The sequence below is a fragment of the Lepidochelys kempii genome, chromosome 6 (assembly GCF_965140265.1).
Source record: "Lepidochelys kempii isolate rLepKem1 chromosome 6, rLepKem1.hap2, whole genome shotgun sequence".
Classification (NCBI taxonomy): domain Eukaryota; kingdom Metazoa; phylum Chordata; order Testudines; family Cheloniidae; genus Lepidochelys; species Lepidochelys kempii.
In genome coordinates this window covers 36,956,788-36,984,669 of record NC_133261.1, presented here as the reverse complement: position 1 = coordinate 36,984,669, position 27,882 = coordinate 36,956,788, and the positions used below count along the sequence as shown (strand labels likewise).

Sequence of the window (27,882 nt, the reverse complement as noted above, 5' to 3'; positions counted from 1 at the left end):
TGTAAGGTATACTCTAAACAGATACTACAGAGTTACAAAAAGAATTTAAAAGATTTAAACTTAGTTACCTCCTCCTCTTTTTCTTCTTCCTCTCGCCATCTTCTTCTTCACCATCTTGTTCGCTACCACTGCCTTTCCTCCTCTTTTTCTTTCTGGACACAGGCAGATCTTCGTCACTCTCATCATTGACAAATTCATCAAATTCTCCTCCTTTTCTGGAACGCTGCAATAAATTAAAAACGCATACCATACCAGATTTGTAATCTGAAAACCAATCGGTCAACATATGGAGAATATAAGACTTTTCACCTTAATGCCTCGACTGTCCCATTATCTGTACAGATTTAGCACTAAAACTGATTCTTCAGAATGATTATTATAATATATAATTCCACCTGCTGCTGCTATTTGTTGGATAAAGTATTTATTTTCTGTACTGTACTCTTGGAGCAATATCTTGAATTTACCTTCCATCCCAAAGGTGTCTGCATGTCATTGATGAGCACTCTGTACAGCCTCACTAAATGTCAGGTGCTGATTAATGCCTGTCTTAACTCTGGTCACAGAGTAACTCTAAATTATAGAAAAGTGTGGAAAAAACTCTATTCTGTACCCTTCCACCACCACGTTTCTTCTCCTTCGATCCTTCTACTTCTCCAGTGAACATCAAAATATTCTTGGTCTTCTCCACATATTGGGCTCGTTGTTCCAGAAGTTTCTTTTGTTCTTCTTTCTCTCGGAGGCGTTTTTCTTCCTGAAAGAATCAGAACAAACTGACCATTATCAGGACCCTGCACTGGAGGCATGGAGAAGCAGCTGCTGCTAGTGTAGTTCATAGATCACACAGGGACCATGGATGGCTTGTGCTAGAATCTCACATCTTGTGGGGGTGAATTCTGTTCTCCTAAACACCATTTTCACTCATCCTTCCCCAAAGCCTGAATGAACGGGCTCTGTAGAGGAAACCATTTCACTCCTTTTTACATACCCATACATTTTCAGTCCCCTCTCTGTTAAGTGCTCATTTACTCCCTGAACAGTTTCTAGGTATCAACACAGAGCTATGGTGGCAAGGATACCCATTTAAAAAAACTACACACACAGAGTACTACAGGGAATATAAACCTGTTCTTTAAGCAGTTTTTGGCGGAGCAACTCCTTTTCTTGCTCTTGCTTGGCACGCAGTTCTCTCTCTTCTTCATCCTGCTTGCGTGCACGAGCCACATGATATTGAGCTTGACTCAGTAAATCAGAGCATTGCCTATAACATTCAATGTTTTCAATTAAAGGAAAGTAAGTTTCTAGGCACATCGTACATGCTAGAAGGAGAAACAGTTATAAAAAGAACACATCACAATACTAAACTTGTGCGTACCACTGAACAAAATACAAGCGATCTGAAGTAACATAACTGAAGTGTTTAAATAATTCTATACACAACATAATTATTTGTCCTTTTAAAATCCATTACAGTGATATGACTTTTACTTCAGTTTATTCATTCATCCATTTTCTGAGACATATGGATTTTCTAGCTAGCTTTTTTAATTTAAGCCTGAAGAACATGTTTCCACACAGAATGCTACTCAAAGCTGTCTTATCTGTTAAAAAGTTTAGCTACTTCGGTAAGAAAAAATCCTTAACATAAAGAGGAAGAGTCTTAAACTCTCAGCTGTGCAGCTCCACAAATACCCCTTACAAAAGCACCTTGTATTTAAACAGCTGTAATTAATTAACCTAATCCAAAAATATAGTGAGAAGCTAAGACTATGTTCAGGGCCCAGATCTTTTAACTGATTTAGGACTAAATCTCAGTCAACATGATTTAGGCACATTAGAGCCCAAATTCCATCAACTGTCAATGGGATTTAGGCTCTCAGTGCCCTAAATCACATTTGAAAATGAGATTTAGGCTCCTAACTAAATCAGATATGGCAACGCTGAGTGCAGCCCTGTCTAAATGCCTTTAAAAATCTGGGCCTAAGTGCTCAAACATCAGGAAATAAAGTAGGAAGTGGTCTCAGTTCAACCCCCTGTAAGCTAATGTTCATTATGAAGTTACCTTTAATATTATGTTCACAAATAGTTTCTCAAATACAATGCAAAATATTTTTCTGCCCACAATTTTAGACATACCTGTAACTTATATTGGTACTGCAGTCTGCACATGACAATTTGTGAAAAGCCTGAATTTGTAAGATGTACAATGAATAAAGCTGAGTTTTTCAATGTGCACCTTCAAGATATACGTTTACTGCACACCTAAGCTAGATGTACTCATATGCACAGTACTATATTATTTAACTTGGAGCACTGGTAAAAACAGCTAAGAAACTGCATCCGAAGTACTGTGATTGCATGAACTCATTTTGAAGTCCTAACTACACTTCAAATAACTGGTTTCACTAAAGCACTCAAAATCTTCTCAGTGAAAGCTAGTTAGCTGCCAGATTTCATCTTTCTGATCCCAAGCCCCCTTAAAAAAGAAAAAAGGGCAAAGAAATTATTTTTAAGGGGAAAAATGTTTGCCATTAAAAAAACCCACAACTCATTTTCACAATGTTTTGCTCAACCTTACAAATAAATATTCCACCAGAGGGCAGACACCAGGCCTGGAGCGTTCTAGCCTCTCAGCAGTAAATTTTGGAAAATTATGAGCAACTGAAAAAATGGAATTCTGATGGAAATGCTCACAGCGCCTTATCTATAGTTATCACTATTCCCCCATGATAACAAACCGACAACTTAGTTTAGTTCTGGAAAATACTGTTTTAATCAGAAAAAAAAGGAGTAATTTTTACCTGGCTTCAGTAGCAGCAAGAGCCAAATCAAATCTCATTTTATCTCCTACTTTACTTAAATAACTGAAGTATCTGGAGGGAAAATGAAAAACAAAAGCAAATTGCTATAGTGACATTTCACCTTATATTCCCCGTTTTGTTTTACTTTAACACTCACCTAAACCAAAAGCGAACGTGTCACTGCAAAATTTCACAATACTACCGATATGACACGCGGGTTTCTATATCTGTACACTGTGCTTGGGCCTTCTAGTACAAAAGAAGGCTACTACATTGACATTTAAGTCTGATATCCCTAAAATAAACATTCTTAAAATGATCACTACAATTATTATTGCTCTTTTCCACCTTTAATCCAAAAAGTTCATAAAACACTTTACAGGCTTTCTGTAGGGATTGAGTCACTCAGCATGTAGGAATGTTTGAAGTGGAACATGGCAGTCTTATAATGCTGCTGACACTTTCAAATTGTTTACAATAAGTATGAAAAAAAGAAACTTCACCAAATTGAAACTACTGGGAAAATGTAGGTAAATAGAAATTTGGCTGTGATAACTCAGGTGAACACCCTAACTATTGCAAAAAAATGAGATAGCATCTTTTCAGCACCGTTGACTTGGTTCTATTCTGTTTTAAAGTACTCAAACAGAACCACATCTAACAATCAAGTCTTAGATCTTCTTAATTTAAAAATTAATTCTTAGAATTCCTGTTACTAGAGGGTCAAATCCAAATTCTCCATTTGCTTCTATACTGGAGGCAGGCCTAGTTTCTAGACACAGCTGTCCTATGTACTGTAATTCTCACACAGCAAGAAACTGAAGTCTCAGAAATAAAGAGCTCTGTTGGAGACTGCCTTGAAAATCATCATCTCTCCTCCGTTACAGATCAGTCTTGCCTTAGCTTTCCCAGGAACCTCAGTATCTGCTTCTGCTGCACCTGCCTAACCCAGTCCTGCTACGCTGCCATTTGTAGCCTCTGGTGATGACATCAAAAGACTCCGGAGGGAGTCTTTGAAACCCTGCTCCACCGGTGCCTGACTACGTATGTTGTTGGACTAGTCACACTTATGTGTTTTCCATTCTACTTCGGACTGTGGTGACCATTGAAACTGCAGTGAGAAAGGGAGGAAATAGAAAAAATATTTTTTCCTGCTAGAACTCTGCCCTGGCCAAATTTACATTTTCTCGACAGAAGCACGGATCTCAGAAGATGCAGGAACACAGGTAAGCAAGGATAGATCCAGAGACCTTTAGAGGCTTTGAGGTCTATAGGTATAGCTTCTGGAAGGCATGCAATAGAGACTTTCCAACCCCCTCAAAAGTAACTTCTCAATCTGCAAGCAAGGATTTGTCTAGGTTTACTTGGTCCTGCCTCAGCATAGAGGGCTGGGCTAACCTTCATGACTTGGGAGGTTCCTTCCAGCCCTACCTTTCTATGACTGAAAGGATTTCTATAGTAGAACTTTTTTTCCTGTGCTAGACTGACCTAGCATTCTACTGCAAAGAAAAAAACAACAACTTTTTTTCATATGAGATACAAGATTCAGATTCCACCCTCAAGTTTATCCTGACAGACATTCAGCAGCAAAAGTGAAATGTGTTGGAACTCTGAATTCCCCCAGTCTGGGGCATCAACTCCACTTAAAAAAAAAAAAATCTGGCAGTAATACTTTAGTGAGTACAACTCAAGCAGGATAATTTAAATTCCACATCAATTCTGACAAAACTCAGTCATGTAATGCAAGCCATTTTCCTCAAGACAAGAGATTACAGACTTCTCTTACAGGATTTCTAAATGGAAATTTGTTTAACTAGATTTTTGTATTACAGCAGGCAGTACAATTTTGAAGTGATTGCTTGTATAAATAAAAGGGCTTTGTTTTTGTTTTTTAATTTGTGAGCAAAATAATTAGAAGCCTTTATCCTGAGGAAGTGTTTTGGTCAATACTAGGAGCACGATATTTCTGGGCATGAATGAGGAAATAGGGCAAAAGGGCTCAGACAAAGCAAGTTCCTGCTATAACATAAGTCTGAAAAGAAACACCTACTAGGCAACTTTGTCTCGCATTTCAGAGTTGTGCTTAAGTATATAAAGCAAGTGACAGCAACATCAGCCTGGATGCACAGGCTGTTTTTGGAAGTATATCAGAATCCCTCATGCCAATATGACTGGCTGACCTTCCTCCAGTTGGTCTGACTCGGCAAACTGGATAGCAATTGATTAGTAACTATGAATGAGATTAGAATTAGAGATGTCAAGTGGCAAAACGAAGCCAGGACTAGTAAAAAAGTACTCAATTTGTAACATTGGTCGATACCTGTAACCAAATCACTCTGCTAAACCTAGGGTTGGGAGTTCAATCCTTGAGGGGGCCATTTAGGGATCTGGGGCAAAAATTGGGATTGGTCCTGCTTTGAGCAGGGGGTTGGACTAGATGATCTCCTGAGGTCCCTTCCAACCCTGATATTCTGTGATTCTATGATCTACACAAGCTTCAGTTACAGAAGTGAGAACAAGTCACTCTGATAGGTATACAGCTTAAGAGTGAAGAATCGCACTGTGGTTTGTTCAAGCAAACAAAAAAGTAACAAAGTTTGCCTGCCACACAGTGTTTTGGAATTTAAGGTAAACTACTTCTTGAGATCTGTGACTGAAGTAGGTTGGCAGGTAACCAGGATATAAAACAAATTATTTCAAGATTTTACAACCAAAGTCTGCATCAGGAAAGTGGGCAGGAAGAAAAGAAAGCTGTGGAAGGCCAGCATTAATTACCAAGGGACAGAAATAAGCCTTAATTTCTGTGGTACATTCAACTCAATATGCTCACAAGTGCTGACAGTTTGATTAATCTAATTACACTCAGTTCTCTTTTTACAAACTATTTTTTTATAACTCGAAGTCTGATTAATTAAGAGACCTTGAACAAACTCATGAAATGGCTCTAAAGCTGGTAGTTTTTTTTATTTTCACAATTTCTGTGAATAAGTATTTATTCATTTTCAGTTAGTGAATAGCAGTTTGATGGATTTCCTCACCCCCTTCAATTGTGATCTTCTCCCACCAGAATGAATTACATAAGGCAGAGACAGCAAAAACAGAACTTCTTTGGAGATTAACTCATTAGCTTATCAGGACATACAACACCAAAACAAAGAAAACTGGATTTGGAGCAAAGATTGGCAGGGCTCCATTTTTTTCAAGCTTAAGCTCTCTATATCTAATGTTTTTCCACTAGGAATGTTGAGAGATGTATCTTTTTTTAAAAAAAAAACAAAAAACTCAAGATTTTTACAGAAGACACTTTCACTCATACCAAAATTGGAATTTTAGATCCACATTGAGTATTTTCTAGAAGAAAGTATTTTCTTTAATGACAGCTAGGTAAAACATACTACAGCAATTAAAAAGGGGGCATAAAAACTTTGTTACTGCATAATTGTTACCTGTGGGCTAACTCCAGTTCTTTCACAGCATTTAGTACTTCCTTCAGGTTACTTTTTTCATCTTTCAGGACAGAGGTGGCTAGCCTCTGTAGCACTAGTGCCACATTAAACATAAGGACTGTATCACTGGGTGCTACATGTCTAGCCTGTGAATGAAATGGACATCTTTTAAATCACAGAAGTTATCAATGACATATGGATGGTAATCAATTATTTCAACCCCAGACTATAGTATTTAAAGAGATGTACAAATAAATGTACATTAATAACCCAAGGATATGAAACACCATGTACTAAAGAATAAAATTACTTTAAAAACTGCAATATACATACATATTTTTACCTTCAGCAAAGTCTGTTTGCATTCCTGTAATTTGCCACATTTGAAGAGTGCTCGGGCCAAGTACAACAATACTTCAGTATTCTGATGCTTATAGAACTTTCTGAGGCAGTTTTCATACTGAAATGCAGAGATCAAATTACTAAAAAAAGAGATAGCAGAGTTTTAAGAACTCTTGTAGCAGTTTTGCCTTGCAGACAAGTCCAAGTAACTTGGGTTCTATTCATGAAATATATTTACTTCATGGATTTTTTTTTTGGGGGGGGGATAATTACACTGTGTTGTATGGCTCTCTTCCACTTTATCATATACCATTCTGAGTTTCCAGTTATTGTAAAAACTCGTAGGTCCCTCAGGACTCCTGCAAGTCCTTAGCTTAATACAATAGGATCCTATGCATTTTGGAATGGACAACATTGTAAGCACGTACCATTCGTTTACAGCAGTGGTTCTCTGGAGGTATACAGAGATCTTCCGGGTGTACATCAACCCATCTAGATATTTGCTTGGTTTTACAACAGGCTACATAAAAAGCACTAGTAAAGTGAGTACTAACTAAAATTTCATACAATGGCTTGTTTTAGACTGCTCCATATACTATATGCCGAAATGTAAGTACAGTATTTATATTCCAATAATTTTATTTTATGGTAAAAATGAGAAAGTAAGCAATTTTCCAGTAATAGTGTGCTGTGACACTTTTGTATTTTTACATCTGACTTTGTAAGCAAGTAGTTTTTAAGTGAGGTGAAACTTAGGGTACACAACAAATCAGAATCCTGAAAGGGGTACAGTAGTCTGGAAAGGTTGAGAATCACTGGTTTACAAAGTAACCAAGGTAGGGGTACAAATTGCGCAAGAAAAAGAACTGTTGTAATAAGCATGTTTATTTAAATTATGAAATCTGAAATTTCCATTTTCTCTCTATTCATGTGTATGTATTGCTACCATAACCTGAAATATATTCGATGTACCTCTTTCACCCCATCCCCTTCACTATAATTTCTGAGGAAAAAGAATAGTCAGTTTTAATAAATACCTATCAAGTTAGTTCTATTCAGCTAACTCAATATTCTTTGAGTCAGTAACTTATCTAAGTGTTGCTGAAGTGTAATGCAGGTACAATCAGCCTACAACTGGGCTTCATGCTGTGTTTAGGGTTTTATTCTCAGTTTCCACTGGTCATTACCACCCTTTCTTGATCTAGTGGCAGGCTGTCACATACCATGCCGTTTCTCTTTTTCCCCCTGCATCCAAAAGTTATGCAGTTTTTCCTTGCTGTTTTTTTTTTTTATTGAGAAGCCTTGCATCATTTCTGATAATTTATGGGAAAATCATTTGATTTGAACTTCCTCACATTTCAAACACTGGAGTAGAAAGTGTCTCAATCTCTATTAAATTGGCAGGAAGCACTACCCTCTGGGGTTGGACTGTGCTTTGTCTCCCAATTTCCTCTTGTAGTTTATGGCCAAGGATTCTATATTTGGTGAGAAAGCTACCTTAGCTTTGCAATTTTCTGTAGAGAGTCAGCTACTGCAATAATTTTGTGGGTGTAGTAGTCTAAGTTGTTATATTTGATTTGTTCTTCCATATATGCCAATACTGGTGCTCTCTTAGTGTGTTGTTCATTTTTAGTTCTGGGTGGAATTGTTTGTGTTGGCAAGCCCACAGAGGATAATGCACTTCTATTTGGGTACGATCTTTTGATCTCCCTATGCTTTGCAGTGGAGGAACTTTTTGCTGTGCTGCTCTTAAGTTTAGCGTTCTTTTCTGCATATCAGAAAGATATGGGTAAGTGACCCCCCAGTTTGTCCCTGGAGTTCTAGTGCTCGTAAAATATCTGCAAAAATGTTGAAGTAAAGTTTCTATTAAGATTTTTGTCCCAAACAGTGCAATTGGCTGTTACAATAGGCTTGCAACTTCACTTTCATATTGTATAATTTGACTCCTATTGCTATCAAATAGTTATATCAGTAGTTTCAATGGAGGATTGTATTTAGTAGGTTTTTTATGGCATTATCTATGAAACCATATGGCATCGCTGTTTCTCGTAATGCTTTTGTAGCCATTCTGAAGCTCCTGGGTGTGTTTATCCTAAGGCCCATGTACACACAATTTAAGGAGGGTTCTATTTCCATGTCTCTAATAATGTTTTAGTTTGTTTTGAGCTTTTCTCCAAAATGTCATTCAGTTGAGTTTTGCTTGTTTTTGTTATTTTAAGTTCGACTTGTAGGGCACATGTTTTAGAGTAGCAGTTTTCTAGTGGATGGATGTTTCTTTGGAAACAATTTTGTATAGGCCATAGTTTACCGGATCCCCAGTTTACAATAGGCATTTTATCTCTTAATTATTTAGTATGATTTTGGGGTTTGTGGATTCGGCCAAAAGAGTTGGTAGGATCAACTGTGTGTGTGTTGAAAGGGGGGTGATGAAATTATAAAAGTTTTCTTGCTAGTTTTGAAAGTGTGTGTTATATACATGTTAGTAGTCACATTCTGGGCCATGATTATAAAACTGTGCCATGAAGGAAAGACAGCAAACTGTACTTATCTACTTCAGTAATGTTCTCTTATAAATGACATTAAGTGACTGTTGACTGAACTACACACAATCAAAAATGCCTCCTAGTAGAACAAAAGCTCTTATTTATATCTTAACTCTACTTAGGACAGCATAGAAGATAAAATGTACAAGTTGATAGATCCTTTGTTACTCTTGTCCACAGTTGGCAGTTCACGTCTAAATCTAGACATAGCCTGGCCGCTAAAAGGACTTCTATTCTATTTTGAATAGGACCATAATTTGTTAAAACAGAATATTATTCACAATATCTGAAGCTGCCAGCAACGACCTCTAGCTATTCCTTTGCTACCTCATTTCAATATTTTAAATGGTTCAGCTTATAGAGGTTACCATCTGCACAGCACTGATGTACTGCTTCTGTTCTACGTAGATGTGCGCCAAATTCAGCCACACATCACTGATATCTGCTGTTGCCTCTCTCACTTGGGCAAAAACATCACGAGCCTCACGGAAATATCCTTTGTGTGCCAATACAGCTCCTAAAGGGAAAGTTAAACGTACAGTGTAAGCTTCCAGGTTTAAATACTATCAAAGTTCCCAGAATGTTAACAGAAAATTGAGACTATTAACTGCATGATATAGCAAGACATTCCTCCTGAGATCAGTAATGTATAGCCCCTGAAAAAAAAACAAAAATGATGCTTGAAATGCTCTGTAGATTATATACTAAGAGAGCTAAATCCAAGAACCACCACTGGTAAACTACTAAAGGGAATTCAGGTGTAATAATCACCTATGCCATTAGCAGCATACAAATTCTTTGGATCATTTCTAAGTACTTGCTTGTAGATTGCTAGTGCACGATCTTGATGACGCTTTTCCTACAAACATGAGTAAGAAAAAGATCAATCAATCATTCATTCATCTGTTTGGTGACGCAGTGCACCTAGTATTTTTACAGCTGATGAACTTGCCATACATACAACGTAAAATACTTCCGCCAGGGAGGTCAAAGGTTAATGGCATACCAATGCACTTCAACAGGTGTGAAATTTACCTTCTCTCTATCCCTGGTGGGCTGATGCAAAGTTTGCAACCAGACATTACCAAGAGCCAGCATGGAGTAAGTGTCATTTTGCGTGGATGGTTGTTTCAATATCCTTTCAAATTTCTTCTGTCCTGGACCCCATTCTTGTTTAGCCAAGTGAAGATTACCAATTAAAGACCAAGCATCTGGATGGTCCTGAAACAAACTCCATTGTAAGTAACTTAAGGACTGTTTTCACTTATCTGTGCTAGACATCTAAATACAAGCCTTAATCATTGTATTATTACACATGTATTATATGGAAATAAATTACATTTTTATATACAGAAAACAGAGCAGAGGAAGTTAACTAAAAGAAAGGACTACTTTGGATACCTTGCATATATTCATTAAAAAAAGACAGGAATCCAGAGAATCTCATTTGAAATTTTTGTTCTAAATTAAATATTTAAGAGTCTCACTAACCTGATTTATCTGAAGTGCTTCTTTAAACCAATCAGAAGCCTCATAAAAATTGCCTTTATCTCTAGCCATAGCTCCTAAGCGCAAATAGCCTAAAAACAGAAAATGATTTTACATAATCCGCTCAAACAGAATAAATTAGGCCAGGCAAGGATTTCACAAACTGTCTTTTTTCTGATATGTTTAGGATATCAAGCACCTAAAGATATTCTATATTTGTATTTCTATATATGGACACACACATGGATTTTTATTTTAATGCTGGAGAATATCTTTTGAGTTGGAAAGCTTATGCTATCTCTGACTATATCTTTGTAAGTGTTAATTAAAATGGTTAAAATTTGAAAACAATTTGATTTGACTTATGATCTATGCACCGAATAGAAGAAAGGAGGATACATCAGTTACACAAGACAAATTGCTCAGCCTCCTGAAGTCTGTTATAAAACAAAAATCTCAAATAATACAAAGGGGCAGATGAGGGCCTCAAAACAAAAATCTTTCAGTTTGAAGAGGATTATTGAACCAAAATAGAAGAATTTCTTACAGTCAACATAGTTAGGATGTTCCCTTAATATGTTTTTATATAGCTTTTCTGCTTCATGGAATTCACACATTGCCTCATATAGTCTGGCAAGATTATAAGATGTTGTTACTGAGATAGCATTGTAGTAATGCTCATCATGTTCAGCTTCTGCCTTAGCACGATCCAGAGATGCCAAAAAGTATTTCTAAGGACAAAATAAAAAGAGAGCAAGGAGAGAGGAACAGAATGCTTAGATGATTAAATAATTTAAAATCAGATTTGGATAATTTCTTAAAATTAGGTTATTTAAAAAGTAGTAATGTGGTTTAGTACCTTTGCTTCACCTAGGTTTCCAAGCCTAAAATGGAGAGCACCCACATTATTCAAAATCTCTGGTGGGACATCAGCCTGCACTTTCTCCTGAAGGATGCGTGTTGCTGTTCCATAGGCTGAGAGGGCACCCTGTGCAATTGTAAGATTGAAAATGTGGGAAGGAAGTAGCGGGATGAGTTCCATGCATCACTTTGTAACTTAAACCAAGTGTATGTATTACACAATGTCTCCATTTTACAGCATTAATACCTGTATGTCAGTCTGCTCAAGGATTTGCGCTAGTTCAATCCACGCTTCTACGTCATCTGGATACTGTTCTGTGACTTTCTTCAAGTGACCCTGAGAAAAAACAAACATTACTTATGCACTCAAAAGAAAAATATAAACTGTCAAAAAAGGCAGCAGATTTTGTTTTTCTACTTGTTTAGGCTTGAAAGCAGAAACATCTCTTCTGTAAAGATGTAAAACCTCAAATGTACGCATATGACTGACCATGTCAGGCAACAAAGCCAACCTAGTTCATCATCACTTAACTCAACAACATGTATTCCGCACCCCACCCCATTTAGTAAGATATGGGGGAAGCCTTTAGGGTTCTAAATATTCAGGAAGAATACAAACTTCTTCAAAACTACCACATTCAAATAATTGAGAAATTAGCAGACTGATTTGCCATGAAACTTATTTTTAGATCAGTTCCGATGTTATGCTCGTCGGTGTTCATTAAAGCTCAGCTCTGGGAAACGTCTGTGTTCCCTACCAAAAGGGGGGTCTGTCATGATAGAGGTATTATATACTGTTAAATTACTGATCAGTAAACGAAACCATGTTACCACACTGCCATTCAAAATTTGAAGGAAAAGCAGTGCTGAGTAAATACAAAGAAAATCAGTACGAAGAGATCTAAGCAGCAGAAAGAATAAACAGACAATTTTTTTAAAAAATGTTGTACTAGTATGTGACAATGTCCTTTTAGAATGTTAAAGTGGGAGGATAAGAACATTCCCAGAAATGTGATAGTCAAGTTGTCATTTACAGGCAAATCACCTTTTTTGTGCAGAGGAAAAAAAGTGTTTTTCCATATGCAACAGAAAGCAGAATGGTTTTGTTAGCTTTGGTTAACAGGTCTCCTAGTGTGGTCCCACTTTTGTTCAGATGGCATTACCTTCTCTGCAGTTAATAACATCTGCCATTCGGAAAAGTGATTGACCTACTATCACACCCCCACTTCTATTTTCACAGCAAAGTAAACCTGATTTTTAGCGATATCATAACTCAGATTTTCAGGGACAAATTTTTCCCTTGGATGCATGAATGAGGTATCAGCTGGAGCGACATACATTCAAGGTCATCAAACAGGTAACATGGAGATCCAAATTCAGCAAATAAATATTTGAACATACTTTTGCAATATCTCGTTTGTCTTGGTCTTCTGAAGCAGCATAAAGAGATCCAAGGATTTTCATAGTCTCATAATTGTTAGGGTAGGCTTTCAAAACTTTTTCAAAGCATTGTGATGCATTCTCTTTGTCCCCCCGATAAATGTACATTTGACCCAATCCAAAAAATGGTAATACAAAAGAGGATGAGGCAAACTGTGTGGCTTGGTAGTAGTACTGGAAAGCTTGGTCATAATCTTCCTAATTTAAAAGAAACAAGGAGAAAAAAAAAGCAGATGGATTATTTTCTTAGAGTTTTGTTTAGTTTTTTAAAGATGTTGAATACATTTGAATATTACAACATTCTGAATGTAATCTAGAAGAGGATTTTTAAAAATTCATTCTACCTGTACATGAAAAGACCGGGCCAGCTGGTAGCAACTCTCTGCCTGCATAGCTTCAACTTCTGTATTATGGAAAGCATGGAGAGCCAAGTGCTGGACTTTACCATAATCCTGAAAGATGAAAATAAAACTCACTTTGAAAAATCCCAACCCATTTACAGTCAAGTATATACATTTCTGAAACATCAGGCCTGGACTGATTAATGCAGACAAACATAAGCAGTAGCATTTGGTAAGTTAACATCAGTAGATTTAGTTTTACAACGTACTGTTCTTTTCTCTACACCCCAGTTTTAAAAGTAGCAGAAAAGAAATGTTTTCAGGAAACGTAAGTAGGTTTAAATTAAGAAAAAAGTGTGCGCTCTTTCTTGGCAGTTTTGAGAAAAAAAACAAGGGATTTAAAAGCTGAAATTTTACATTTGTCTACCTATATTAAAAAAATGTACTTTTACCCTTTGGCCTTATGAAAGTCACACAATGGGTAAAACTTATTCTTTTAACAGCTGTACTTTAATACCTTTCAAAATGCAGGATTTAAAATGATTTTTGGAAGCCAGAAGCAGTAATGAGTTTGACACTGGAGCGGTTACTGTTCAGAAAGTTATGGAATTTTCCATTCATGTATTTTCTTACCTTTTTGAAGAAGAAGTGATTAGCCAAGTGGTTCAGCACCATTGGGTTACTGGGATCAATTGTGTAAGCTCTAGAAAGGAGTTGAACACCATTTTTGATAGAATCAGCCTAAATGAAATAATAGATATTAGCACTATATTTCAACATATTTCCTCAATATAACATCTTCAGAGCTATTCTTCTCACAAGTCCCAGGAACTGTGGCTCAGAAGAGCCTTCCCATTGATGGCAAGCAGCAGCATCAGGACAATCCAACCAGAACCTCTTTACTCCCCCCAGATTCACAACAGAGAGTACCCCTTTGACAGGGCACCAAGGCCTTTCATGGGTGGTGGAAAGAGGACCAGGACTTCCTGAGGTGGAGATATTTTCCATCTGTTGTTTGCCCCTACCTCCTCCTCACAGATCTTCTCATGGCTGGACTTCCTCTGCCCGCTATGGTACCTTCCCTCACACTCAACTCCCTTGTTCCTATTTACCGACCCACCCACCACCAACATTCCCTTTCATCCCCACTCTGGCCACAACTACTAAAAGAGGAAACACCATGTGTGCTCATCCTCACCTTGATTATTTTGCTAATATGTTGTATCCCTTTCCCCACCCTATATGTTTCTCTCTCTAACGCGCAAGCTCTGGCCATGTGTTCCTATGCCTTTGTACAGCAACTAGCACACTGGAGCTCCAATCTCAACTAGGGACTTTGAGCACTACTACACTACAAAATATTCGATAAGCATTTGCTTTTTATAATCTGCCTTTTAAAAAATGAACATGAAATCATTCCCTTCCAAAGGGATCTCTTAATTTGCAATAATTTAGTTTTCCTGAGTACAAACCCAAACTTTACTGCAAGTCAGAACCCATGACAAGTACAGTAACTTGCAAGCTGGCACAAATGTGAAATTGTCACAGGGAAGAAATCTTCTCTCTAATTCTATTTTCTGCTTTGCCATTGACTCAATGTGTAATTTCTGGCAACTCATTTAGCATCTACATCTCAGTTTATCCATCATAAAAAGGGTAAAATACCTAACAAGGATTAATTAATGTTCATGAAGTGCTTTCAGACAATCAGATGGAAGGTGCAATAGAAGTGAAAGTGTTTTACAGTCCAAAAATACATTGGTCCTTTCCAAAGCTATCATAGCAATATCCCTGTGAATTTAGTTTAATGAATCATTTATGATCTCAGGTTTTAGAACTTTTTGGTTTGGTTCTATAATTTTAACAGTGTAAATTCTCTCATTTCCATATATGTTTGTTTATACTGTAGATAAAGTTAAACATGCAAGTGCAGGTTTGAACGGATGCAAAAGGAAAATCCATACAGAAATAGAATTTGTATTTGTATTTTCAACGCACTCTACGAGGCTACATCTTGATTTATATGAAAGCTAGAAACAATGCAGAAGGTGATCACCTGTTTGGTAAGTAGGGTGTCCAATAGAGAGCAAGGCCTGGTCTACACTCAAAAAGTTCTATTGGCATAATTATGTTGGCAAAGGGTGTAATTTTTACTGATGCTGTTATTTGGGTAAAAGCCCTTGTGTAGATGCACGTATACCACTTTAGCTCATTTTGCTTTGCCAAAATGGAATAACCAGTACATGCAGTTATACCAGTGTAAAGGTGCATCAACACAGGAGGGTTTTGCCAGTGTGATTAAAGTGGCAAACCTTTTAATGTGGACAAGGTCCATGTGACACCTGTGCTCCTGACTGGTTACATGAGAACTTCAGACAGACGTTCAGGTTTTGGTTTGGACTTATGAAGTCTGAATGGCCTGGGATCAGGCCACCTGAGAGACTGCCTTTCTTACCAAGACACTCTGCTACAACTGCAATCAGTGGAGACACTGACAGTAGATTACTCCTTGATACAATGATGAGGGGGCTACTGGTATAGCATTCTCCCTGAAGTGCCCTTCTACACCAGACCAATTTTACTTGAGATTTGCAGACTTTCAGAGGTTGCTAAAGGACTTGTTTTTAATGCCCAGCCTTTGAAGAGGGTAAGGGAAGAATGCAGCACTGGCCAATGTGTTGCAGTGTTATCTGTATTTGGAGGTGCTGCTTATTGAAAGTGGTGAACTGATTAAAGTTCCAGAATTAAGAACAAATTTCAAACCATTAGAAACGTACTCAGACCACGTACATGGGCACAGTTTATTATTCTATGTAAAATATATTTTACACACACATTTAACACACCGCTATAGTTTTTAATTCATATCACTTAGTGTACATATCACTTATCAAACACAGGTGGCTCTAAGAAGTACACGAGAGATTAGCATTATTTAATTTGCACTCATCATAACTATTCAGAATTGCAATACCATCAACATCAGTGATGTTGATTAAAGTGATTCAGTGATATATAGATATATAAAATAAAATAAAAATAATTTCAGACTGCTGTGAGGCTCATTGTTTAACTAGAAACCCAATACAGCACTTCACATTCTCCCCATCACACCCACCTCTTTGTTATTGAGTTCTAGAACAGCCAATCCAACCAAAGCCCCTACACATTTCGAATTGAGCTCCAGAGCCCTGCTGAATGCCAGACGAGCTTTTTCCAACTTGTTCAGTTTCACGAAGCAATGGCCCATGCCTAATCGAACCTCAGCTAGAAAACAAAAGCAAGTCATTCAGAATGTCAAAAATCAAAACTTTTTACATGTATGTTTTTTACTTTAGACAGTGAACTGATACAGGATTGATATCTTTATTACTTGATTCACACTGTATTTAGAGACGGTTATAAACAAGGCCCTGTGCTCAGTGGCAAACCTGACATTAATAGTGTGGTAAGGCCCCTGATTTCTACTATTTTACAGTGGAGCAGGCTTATACTTCTGAAGTAGTTTCAGATAATTTTTTTAATTAAATGAAATATGAAAGATTAGTGCAGTCAATGGAACATTTATGCTTAATATCACTTTTAATCTATTCCTAATAATTTAATTTTCAGTGTGGTGCAGAATGACATTTAGAAAGAACAGTATTACAGAACTGTCAGTCAGGAAAGCTGGAGGTTTGATCAGCTAGAAAGGGGATAGTTTTGGTACCTCGGCAAGGGTATGAGATGGTTTGGGATTGTGGGATAAGCAATTAAGCTAGGTATTTCTTCTAAAATGATTAGCAGTGAAAGGGTTAACAAAGGCTGCTTAAATCATCATCCATTGATATCAAAGTTCTTACACTGTTCAACATCAAGGGAGCAGTTCACACTACAGACATTGTTTTAGGCTGTCTACAGATTCAGGAATAAACAGCCACATTTGTTTACATTAAGTGCACATATAGAAGTTTTCCTTGTAAGTAGTAGAAACTTTCTTAAAAAAAAGAAAAAAAAACACATCACACAAAAAACCCAACTTCAATTTCTGAGCACAATTCTGCAGCAAGGAGTGGATTCTGAAGCTAATCCACAGCTAAAAAAAAATAAATCACGGATTACACGTGGCCCTAATTATAACTCATGTTTAGGACAGAAAATGGCCAAGTAGTTTATGTAGGTGTACCCCACATTTCAGTGTTTGAAAACACTTATTCCTCTATTAAAGGAATGTGTGACACCCTCTTCAAGTACTTCCTTAATTTCTAAACACTGCACATATAACTTCTGCTGCCTCTGGTGGTTTCCGCAGAATTTTAGTAATAAAAATCCCATACGATACAAAAATATCTGATGAGCTGATGGTTCATTGTATCATTTGACACATCTTAGATAAATTTGACACATACATAGTTTGTTTTGTTCAGAATTTTGTGATGTCTCCATTTACCTCTGTCTAACTTCATATTCAAAAAGCTTAGAGCTAGTTTCTGTAATCCTTTTTGGACAAGAGGATTGATTTGGACATCCCTTTGGTACTTTCTGTACTTCTTTAATGGCTTTTTAAAAATCTATTGGTGAGAAATGCATGAACTTGGCCTACTTAAGGTATGTCTACTCTTTGAACAGGAAGCATATTTCCTAGTTCAAGGAAATACCTGCACCAGCTCCCTGGAGCAAGTATACTAAAAATGGGGCGTAGTCACTTTGATGTGAGCCACTGGTCACCCTGAGTACATACTTGTCTGAGATGCTAGGCACATACTTGAGGTAGCTGGCCTCTCCCATTGGCATAGCTATGCTCTTTTTGATATGCTAGCTCAAATCATAGCCAGCGAGATTATGGCCAACACTCAGAAGATATCCACCCCAAACTTATTAATTTGATCCTCACCCAGACCAATTTTACATTCAACACCACACACTTCAACCAAACCATGGGAACAGACACTGGTAGTAGCATGGCTCCTCAATATGCCAGCCTTTTCATAGGACACCAAGCAGAAGAATTTCTGGACAAATGCACCATGAAACCAGTGATATATTGGAGATACATCAATGATATTTTCATCTTCAGGGCAAAGGACCTAGACTTCCTCACATTTCCACCACAACTTCAACCATCCCCACCCATCCATCCAACTCCCTCTAGAACACTCCCGCACCAGCGTCAACTTCTTGGACACCAAAATCAGCTTCAACAATGGAACCCTACAGACAACTATACACAGTAAACCCACAGACTGCACTTATTTTCACAGATCCAGTAACCACCCCAAACACACCAAGAAATCTTATCTACAGCCAGGCACTCAAATTCTTCTCAGAACATATTCTGTGACAAGTCTGGGATATACACTTTAACATATTTAAGACTTCCTTCATCAAACAAGGACACTCCACCAGAGAAATACATCACATCATAGAACAGGTCACCCAAATACCCCAAAAGAACCTGCTTCAATACAGGAAAAAAACCTCCTCCAACCACATACCTCTACTTATCACCTTCTACTCCACACTGAAACCCCTATGGGGTATCATAAAACAATCACAACCCATACTCAATGGAGACATCCTGAAAAAAAAATCTTTCCCAAGCCACCTCTTCTGGCCTTCAAACAACCCACCAATCTCACTATCAGAAGCAAGCTCCTCACAAACACACAAGCTCAAGGTGACGCCAGACCCTACCACAACAACAGAGGCAAAACCTGTACACATATCCACACTGCTATGATGACCAATACCCACCCACACCTTTCAAGATACATGGATCCTACACATGCCTATCACACGTGTACCTCATCCAGTGCACTAAATGCCCCAATAACGTGTTAACTAGTTATGCTAAACAATCTGTTCTGCATTATATTTAGCTGTGATACTGAGTACCTTTCTCAGACCTGAAGAAGAGCTCTGTGTAACTCCAAAGCTTGTCTCTTTCACCAACAGAAATTGGTTCAATAAAACAAAATTACCTCTCACCCACCTTGTCTCTCTAATATCCTGGGACCAACATGGCTACAACAATACGGCAGACATACTCTTAGTCATTTACTCAGTTAGCAGCTATTACAGAGCCAGCAGAAAGCAGATCTGTCCTACAAGAATAAGAATTTCATTTGTGACTGCATGGATTGGAAAAAAGGAATTATAATAAAGCCCATTTTCTAACTGCAGGAATTAAAAGGACCAGTTTTAGGTTTAAACAACTTAGTAAGATCGCTTCAGTAGCAAAGATTTTCTACGCCTTACCTGGACAACCTGGGTTGGTTCGTAGTGCTTTCTTGTAGTAGGCAAGGGCTCCTCTATAATCTTTCTTGTTGAATGAAATGCATGCTTTACCTGTTACAACAAGCAAGTTACAGAAGTTGCTATAGGTTTGCCATTCTGACTTTTTCCAATTGTTAGTGCCAGAATAAATGGAATTAGTAAAGACTTGCATGCTGTCAGGAACATTCATTTAATTATAACTGCTTTGTGTGTCTTGATGCCGAGCCTACAAGTGTCAAGTATCTCAGAAAATACAATTAATAAAGGGCAACAGCAAGCATAAATGTAAGGTTTTTAAATCATTTTAAAATAACTTTCATTTTCTTTTCTTGGTTAGGAAGTTTGGATGAAAATTGCCCTAAGCTTCACTCTAGAATACTGATTGAAGGTGTTACTGCTTGCTGACTCTTCACTACTGAAAGTGTTCTGACCACATTGAGAGACCACAGCACCGCTAGTGTCAGCAGGAAAAGACTGGTAAGTAAGGTGGACTGTCCTAGGTGACTGGTCCCTTTTAGAGTAAAGGGTCTGCCCCACCTGTGCCTCACTCAGCTCTCCTCCCCAAATGTGACAAATCAGGTAGGTCATGTGACTAAATCAGTCACAGGCCTAGGAATAAAAGAGAAATCTCCAGAGAGCCAAAGGAGGAGGGAGTGAGCAGACAGCCTGAAGGAGACATATCTGCCTAGTGAAAGTATAACTGTGCACCTGCCTGTTGGCTCTTCAGCCTACTGACCTTTCACAGCCCTGGGGGAAGGATAGGATTAAAAGAGGCCCACTCAGAAGCTGAGTGGTGCAGCCAGCCTTTGTTATCAGCACAGACCCTAGGAGGGCTGTGAGACTCCTGACCTATGGAGGGGTAGCCTATGGGAACACTCATACAGAAGCCTAGCAGAAGGGCTGTAGGAACCCTGAATCAAGACGAACAAGGACTTGATTTCAGGGGGTAAAAACTAAATTGATACACTATAAGAGACATATTAAACATACATGACCGCACAGAGGAATCTCAATTTAAAATATTTTGACCTGGGAGTTACTTCTTATAAGAGCCAAAAGGGAAAGAAAGGTAGCACATCTGCAGAATCAAGCGTGCTACAAGGGGGCATCCTGAGGGTATACATGGACATAACTGTATGCTAATGCCTGTGTGGTTGTTGATAATATCTCCACCACCATAGCTTTCCTTTCTGCAGGAACTTCCTGAATCCATCTCAGGCTCTTAAATGCGTATTACCCCAAGACAGAGATCTCCCTTCTTTATTGCAAGGCCCATGTATGTCTCTCCTTACGAGAACCGGGACAGATTATGAACATGCATTTTCTACAAGTCCTAAATAGAGATGGAGACACTGGGTTTTTGCAGAGATATTCACAAAATTCTTACCAAGGAGGGCTGGAATATTATTTGGAGACTGGTTGAGCACAAAATGAAACTGTGCATCAGCCTGGTCCATTTTATCACCCTCCAGCAGACAGAAGCAGGCTCTTCCCAACAAGTGATTCTAGAGGAGAAACAGATTTCTAAGATATTATTCTTTGCATTTTTATACAAATACTAGGATTTTGTATTTGGGTCTTTCTTAAAAAAGTTATAAAAATCAGACTAAAGAAAAGAGTGCTAATGTACTACTTCAAACCTCATTTTGGTATTTTATGATGAATTTCATTCTCCTGCATCAAAGCCTGTGCAATACCAATGGGGAGACTGTAGGTTCCCACAACTAATTTCTACAAATCACGTACCACCAAAGTAGGAAGGTATATCGAACAAAATGTTTCAGCCAACAACAACAAAAAAAGAATACAGAGGCATAGTTACATCAAGAAGCTTGAGCTAGGACCACTTTTATTCTGGGCAGTGCTACACAAGTGCCAATTTAATCCAAATGTTTGTGAAATCAGTAGTGTAACACACACTAATGAGGTTATAAGGGCCTGCTCAGTGGCTACCTTCCCTTTAGGGTACAATAATTAGGTATCTGCTTCCTTTCAAAAAATGTACTTTGAATCAGAGTTGGAGTATGGATACTATAACAAAGTTACAAACTAAGTTTAATGACACAGTTTATAGCTATGATTCTATGTATAAATGGACAATTTTTTTTTTTTTTTTACCTGATCATACATGATAATTTTGTCAGCCATAGTATACAGCAGGGTAGCTTGTGTAATGAGCTCCTTCTTGTTGTCTTTATTCTTTTCCTTCCGTGCCTGCTGTACATAGTATGCTGCCAGAGTATCCAAGCAGGTCATCTGATCTTTTTCATGGTCTCTATAATCCAAGTTACCATCTATTCGTGCAGCTTCCAACAGTTTCACAAAATCTTCTGTTTTTCCTTGTTTGTAATATTCCAACTATAAAAGCAAACATTTTAATACTACTTTTATAGCTATTCCACCATATTTTTTTTCCAGTTAAACCACAGATTTTCACTTACATTCTGATGTAACATGTTTCAATATAGCTCCATGAGTACTTTTTTCTTAGTACAAAATCTTTCCACGGATGAATTACATACACAAATACAGCAGTTGTTAGAGCAGGTGCTCTGCTGTTCACAATCATTCATTCATACAAACACACACATGAAAAATTATTCAAAGATTAAATTGTTGGACAGTACACAAGTGATCAGCTGTGCCTGTCCAAAAGAGCACTGGGATCCTTAAGTGTTCAACTGGACAACCAGAGACTAAGCAAAACAAAAAAAGTCAGTTTGAAGCCTGTCTGCAATGTAACACGCCTGAGACTGCAGAACCTACTAGTAGTGTACGGTAGTCAGAAGAGGGTGAGCATCCTCATGTAGGACTTCAACCCCACCAGCTTCTGGTACAGAAGTGAGCATCCTACCAGTCAGGCTGCAATCATGCCAATGTAATTCATTACTCTCTCTAATGGAAACATACTTTTGGAAAACACCTTTGGAAACTGAGCCAAAGCATACAGAAGTTGAACTTTACAAGGAAAATGTTCAGACCATTTAATCCTAAAGTTCTATGTTGTTGATTCTTTTCACAGTCAGTCTTTTATGGCAATTTTTCCTCCATTCACTCTTTTCTTATTTATTAAAGCACTCCCATGGGAACTGTTCAGATCTCCCTTCCAGCCAGCATAAACTTGATAGGATAGTTCAGTGAATATTGCTAGCACTGATCTTGCCTCATTGTGATGCATAGCCTAGGTAGTGACGTCTATGTTAATAAATTAAGAGGGATTTTTTATAAGCACAATCAAAGAGACAATTTTATTTTTCTTCAGTCACCAATGTATTTTTTCCACTATATTTGAACATCAGGACAATGTTTTTTACTTGGAAAAAACAAAGTTAAAACAAAATTAATGAAGTGTGCAATTTTTAAATATAGTAATAGAAGCAGCCAAAAATGGTATCAATTCATTACAAACCTCAAGTTGTAGAGCCTCTACCGATATTTGCAATATCAAAATTGATGTGAGAAATATCAGTGATCTAGAAGAATAATTTAATTTCTTCTGCTAACAAATGCAATAAATAGAAATTATTTGCATAAATACTGACCGCTAAAGCAATCCATATATGCAGCTGAGTATGTTCCTGTTTCAGGATACTTATAACTTCATCCCCCTCCGGTAACTGATCGAAGTCAAGCTCAATGACCTAAAAGCAACAATAATATTCATAGTAAGTGTTAACTCATGTTATCAATTTTTTAAAAGTTCCATTTAAAGTCTATATTTACAATATTTATAATAGAAACTCAACAGAAACCCTAATCCTCACTCTCTCCAGCATGCCAGAAATTAGATTAGACAACCTGGAGACTGGATTTTCCACTTGAAGAGGTTCTCCAATAAGACCATCCCCCGAATAACATAGAAAGTAAGTATCTATGGGGTTGGGAGCAAATACTGCCCTCAGAGCACAAATGGCCACGGCCACAGAGATCAGCAGAAACTGGACATATTTCAGAGAGCAGAATATAATCCATTTTTTGCAGTCTGTGGGCAAAAGGAGAAAAGAATAAATCTGTCCTATCATTTATACAGCACTGACAATGTGCTCAGCAATGTAAATGACATAAAATGAGTCTCTCTCAAAGAGGTTATGATCCAGAAGACACACATATGGAACGAAGGTTGGTCCAGCGGATAAAGTGCTAGCCTGAGACTCAGGGAAATCCAGGCTCAATTCCCTTCTATAAAACATAGGATTACTGTGTGACCCTAGGTAAGTCATTAGTGTCTTTGTGCCTCAATTCCCCATCTGTAAAATAGGGCTAATTAATATATCCCTAAAAAGAAAAGGAGTACTTGTGGCACCTTAGAGACCAACCAATTTATTTGAGCATAAAATAAGTGAGCTACAGCTCACTTCATCACAGGAGTAATGTGAGATTGTGAGGCACTCAGATACTATGCAGCGAGGACCATACAAGTACCTAAAACAGAGAGCAAAACCTTTACTGAGCAGAAAATTGAGGCTGTAATCCACAATCCACTCTATACAGATATAATTAAATTGTAGAAACTGGATTTTGAGCTGGATATTGGGTACTGCAGTACCACTAACTGTAAATAAGAAGATAATGCCACATAAGACATGGCAATAACCCACACATGGATGCAAAAGAACAATAATATTTTGCAATTCAATAGCACTTTTCATTGACAAATACAGTAGATCTCTACTTTACAGCTACGGACACAGAGATTACATGATTTCCCCAAGGTCACAATGTAAATCAGTTGAAGAGCTGGAGATAGAACCTTTGTTTTTTATTCACAGTCCAGCCTCTATCAATGAGCCATGCGGTCCCCAGCATTACTTAGCTGCCTTACTAACTGAGATAAATGCTTTGTACCATACATACATTGATTTTAAGGCTAGAAGGAACTATTATGATAACTGAGTCTGACTTCCTTCTTAAACACAGGCATAAAACCGAACCAGTAACTTCTGCATCAAGCCCATAACTTCTTTCTGAACTATAGCAACTCTTAGAAAAGACAACCAGACTTGATTTTAAAGATCATAAGTGATGAAGAATCCACCACATCCCTGGGTAAACTGTTCCAGTGATTATACTCACTGTCATGAATACATATCTTGCTTCAGCTTCCAACCACTGGATCTTGTTATGCTTTTTTTGCTAAATTAAAGTATTTTGTTCCAACTGCTGAACTACAGGAAAATAAAGTCATTTCTGATAATCTTCCAGTGTGTGTGTGTGGTGGTAGGAAGTGAGCAAATAAGGGTATAGGGGAAAAAGACAGAAGAAAAACTGCACATTGTACTCTTACTGCAGTCCCTGGAGATTAATCCACAGACCAGCCTCCCAGATGGAAAGAAAAGTAAGTTTGTCTCATGTCACAAAAAAAGATGGCCCTCATTTCAAAGAGCAGTACTAAGATCACTTATCCTTGTGGAAAACCACAGTGAAAGCAATTAATTTTTGGGGGGGGGGTCGATTAATACTTATGATTATACACATACATTACCTACAGAAAGCAAAACATACTGCCAAATTGGTGTCAAGTTTCAAACAAAGTAACAGCTAATTGTAGTGAAAGATTTTTTTTAAACAAGTACGTGAAAGTAGTATCTAGTAACAGAATATAACTGCTTCACCAGTTTAAGGATTCGTCTTCATACAAGTTTTGAACCAATATCAGTTTTAAATTTGATTTAGTTATACTGGTGTAAACACCTGTGCAGCACTCTTAAATCTAAATATCCCTATTGTCAGTTTAGTTTATGTTGGCAAGGAACCCATGTAACCCAACTTGATATAAATCAGCTTTAAACTGAATTAGGAGTGTCCACACAGGGTTTTCCACCGATTTAAGCTGACTTTAAAACACACTTTTAGCTAACCTGACGTGACACAGAATTAGACAACATTAAGTTTAACTATGCCACGCTACAGCTGGACAGCACATGGGCAAATGAAAGTTACTAGTCGTCAGAGGAGTTCAGACTAAAGCCCTTAGTGGCTTTGTAAGAGGCTTCCACTTTTATGATTGAAGGTTATTATTGGGGGAACTAGGCCACCACTCTCTTCCTTGTGGTGCCTGCGTGAAAACAACCAGCACAACGTGCAGCCCCGGGGCCTCGGCCGGCCGCATTTCCTAACAGCTGCTTTTCCTCCCTATGAAAACCGGCCAGGGACAACCCCGCTGCCCACCAAGGGGGGAGCAACAGGCCCGGGGGAGGGGGGGGGAAGCGACAGGCCCGGGGGGGAGTATTCAGCGGAGCGAGGACGACTCACAAGGCCCGTGTGTGTGTGTGTGGGGGGGGGGGGGGGGGAGTCAGAGTTATGAGGCCATCACACACTTCTCACACACACGCTCACGCTCCCCGGGGCCAGCTCATGGCTGCGGGGCGGGGGACACCCCGCACAGCGCCAGGGGTCACCGGGGGGAAAGAACCAGGCCCGAGGCCGCCGCGTCCGCCTCACCTCGTCAGTGTCCCGGAGGGGGATCTCGATCGAGCCGCGTGACATGGTGCTGCCGGCGCTGGCCCCCGCCGGGCCGCTTCAGCCCAGCGCTGCTGCTGCCGCCGCTGCTGCGAGCTCCCGGGCGGCCGGCAGCCTCCGTCTCGCTCCCCGCCCGTCGCCTCGCGCACCCAACCCCCGTCACAAACACGCCCTCTGACCCCGGAACGGCTCGGGCGGGAACGGCCCACCTTCAGCCCGCCTCCCCTGAGGCCCCGCCCCCGCCACTCCAGCCGCCGGCCGGCACCGAGCCGCCTCGCGCACAACCCGGTGACACCGAACCACGCCCCCCTCGCCCCGGCCCGGGGCACCCGCCATTGCCCCGCGAGCCGCCCACGCGGGTCCGAGCCGCCCCGTGACCAGCAGCAGCGCCCGCGCGGGGAGGCGAGGCCACGGTAATGGGGGTGTCGCCCCCTGGCTCCTCGACGGGGCCTGGCCGCGTTGGGAAACGGCATCGTGGTCAGCAGCCTGGCTTAGCGCCGGGGGCGGGCCGCCGTGTGGGAACCCGTGTCAGCCGCCGCCGCCGCCGCTGGGTGCCCGACCCTGCCAGGCCCGGGCTCCGGCGGGAACGGCTGCCGGGGCGGAAGGTTCATGTGTTCGCGGGGGGGGCGGTAATTCGTCTCCAGCAGGAAGTGCCCTTGGTGTCGACTCGGTTGTAGTGACCTGCAAGTGCGTTGGTAGCGCTTATTTCCCCCAGGCACCCAGTGTCAGGGCGCGTCCGCCGAAGCGCTTCTTTTGGCCTCTGTCAGCTGCGTCCCCACTAGGAGGGTTTGCTGCTGGCAGAGCGGTTACGTGTGTTGTGTTATAGCACAACCTCTATGCAGCCGATGAAGTGAGCTGTAGCTCACGAAAGCTCATGCTCAAATAAATTGGTTAGTCTCTAAGGTGCCACAAGTACTCCTTTTCTTTTTGCGAATACAGACTAACACGGCTGCTACTCTGAAGCACAACCTCTATGTGCCTCTTTAAGGGCATGTTCCTTTAACCCTTTCTCATGTAATTAGCATGGAGACACACAAGTAGACTGTTACTCGCTTGAGTAAGGCCTGATTATGTGATTAATGGTTGCAGGAGTTAGCCCTAAATTAGGCCCTGATTCTGCAGCTGACTGCACAGCAGACTCCCGTGCAGCACCCCATTAACTTCAAGACCCTGATGAGTTTGTGTAGATAGGCTCCCATTCAAGTCCTCAAAGAATCTCTTTTTTTTAAATCAAGATCTAATAAAGTATTCAACAACCTATTCCTATCATTGGGGGCAATAATTTGCCAATAGAAATGTTTATTCTTTGACGATATAAGTGATGCAATAATATTAATAAAATAATGTGTCCACCTATACTGTACTGTATACAGGTATCACGCTGTGTACGTGCATATACCCACAACCACACTTGTGCTGTTGCTACACAGTGTTGGCTCTACCGTTTCAGGGATGGTATCCCAGTGTGCTGTGCATCACTGCAGACTCCCTAGGAACTGCTTTGCTGTGTATTGTTGGTGCTATCTGCCCCACTATCATACATTTGCTGATGACAGTTCCTGCTCACCTCTCCCTCCTGCCAAATTGGGTGGAAGGCATGGAGCAACTGGATGATGGTCTGGTTCTGCTGCTGCTCCTTACTGTGGTACAAATGTTTACGTGGTGGCATTGGTGATCGGCGAGATACAAGATGAAATCTGGGCTGAACTTTCTGACGTGCTGAAGGCAACCAACTATGAGGATGAATGACAATTCTTTCATGTCCCCTGGACAGATATGATGAATGCCAGTAATGGCAGAGGCCTGCATGGCGTTTTTAATTGTGTTTCATTGTTCTGTATATGAACCAAGCCATGAAGATGTTTATCTACCCATTTTCTGTGGTGTGCTTCTGCTGCTTTTAAAA

At 39.4% G+C, this 27,882-nt stretch overlaps 1 protein-coding gene and 2 long non-coding RNA genes across 4 annotated transcripts in view; 2 read left to right on the top strand and 1 right to left on the bottom strand.

The window, feature by feature from the left end:
- LOC140912702 (uncharacterized) overlaps window positions 1-20,089 on the top strand; it is a 61,620-nt gene extending 41,531 nt beyond the window's left edge. Inside the window, exons 3-4 of the long non-coding RNA XR_012159353.1 lie at window positions 15,172-15,325; window positions 19,855-20,089. This is a non-coding gene — a long non-coding RNA (uncharacterized lncRNA). The remainder of the gene's footprint in view (window positions 1-15,171; window positions 15,326-19,854) is intronic.
- The window catches only part of CTR9 (CTR9 homolog, Paf1/RNA polymerase II complex component), a 29,001-nt gene extending 2,844 nt beyond the window's left edge, over window positions 1-26,157 (bottom strand). The window contains exons 1-22 of one of the 2 annotated variants that reach the window (XM_073347592.1): window positions 25,959-26,157; window positions 23,060-23,158; window positions 21,636-21,875; window positions 20,905-21,022; window positions 19,500-19,589; window positions 16,381-16,529; window positions 13,896-14,003; window positions 13,266-13,373; window positions 12,883-13,119; window positions 11,729-11,818; window positions 11,480-11,608; window positions 11,168-11,351; window positions 10,624-10,712; window positions 10,168-10,353; window positions 9,904-9,991; window positions 9,501-9,649; window positions 6,591-6,707; window positions 6,248-6,393; window positions 2,802-2,873; window positions 1,126-1,261; window positions 614-754; window positions 69-223 (exon numbers count right to left, since the gene is read on the bottom strand). In XM_073347592.1, the coding sequence (XP_073203693.1) occupies window positions 69-223; window positions 614-754; window positions 1,126-1,261; window positions 2,802-2,873; window positions 6,248-6,393; window positions 6,591-6,707; window positions 9,501-9,649; window positions 9,904-9,991; window positions 10,168-10,353; window positions 10,624-10,712; window positions 11,168-11,351; window positions 11,480-11,608; window positions 11,729-11,818; window positions 12,883-13,119; window positions 13,266-13,373; window positions 13,896-14,003; window positions 16,381-16,529; window positions 19,500-19,589; window positions 20,905-21,022; window positions 21,636-21,875; window positions 23,060-23,158; window positions 25,959-26,003 (2,876 nt within the window). In that variant the 5' untranslated portion in view covers window positions 26,004-26,157. The remainder of the gene's footprint in view (window positions 1-68; window positions 224-613; window positions 755-1,125; window positions 1,262-2,801; window positions 2,874-6,247; window positions 6,394-6,590; window positions 6,708-9,500; window positions 9,650-9,903; window positions 9,992-10,167; window positions 10,354-10,623; window positions 10,713-11,167; window positions 11,352-11,479; window positions 11,609-11,728; window positions 11,819-12,882; window positions 13,120-13,265; window positions 13,374-13,895; window positions 14,004-16,380; window positions 16,530-19,499; window positions 19,590-20,904; window positions 21,023-21,635; window positions 21,876-23,059; window positions 23,159-25,958) is intronic. The other variant, XM_073347594.1, reaches the window with a different exon arrangement.
- On the top strand, window positions 22,944-24,693 carry LOC140912701 (uncharacterized). Its single transcript, XR_012159352.1, has 3 exons — window positions 22,944-23,182; window positions 23,291-23,380; window positions 24,435-24,693. It is a non-coding gene; the product is annotated as an uncharacterized lncRNA (long non-coding RNA).
- Window positions 26,158-27,882: the final 1,725 nt, after the last annotated feature.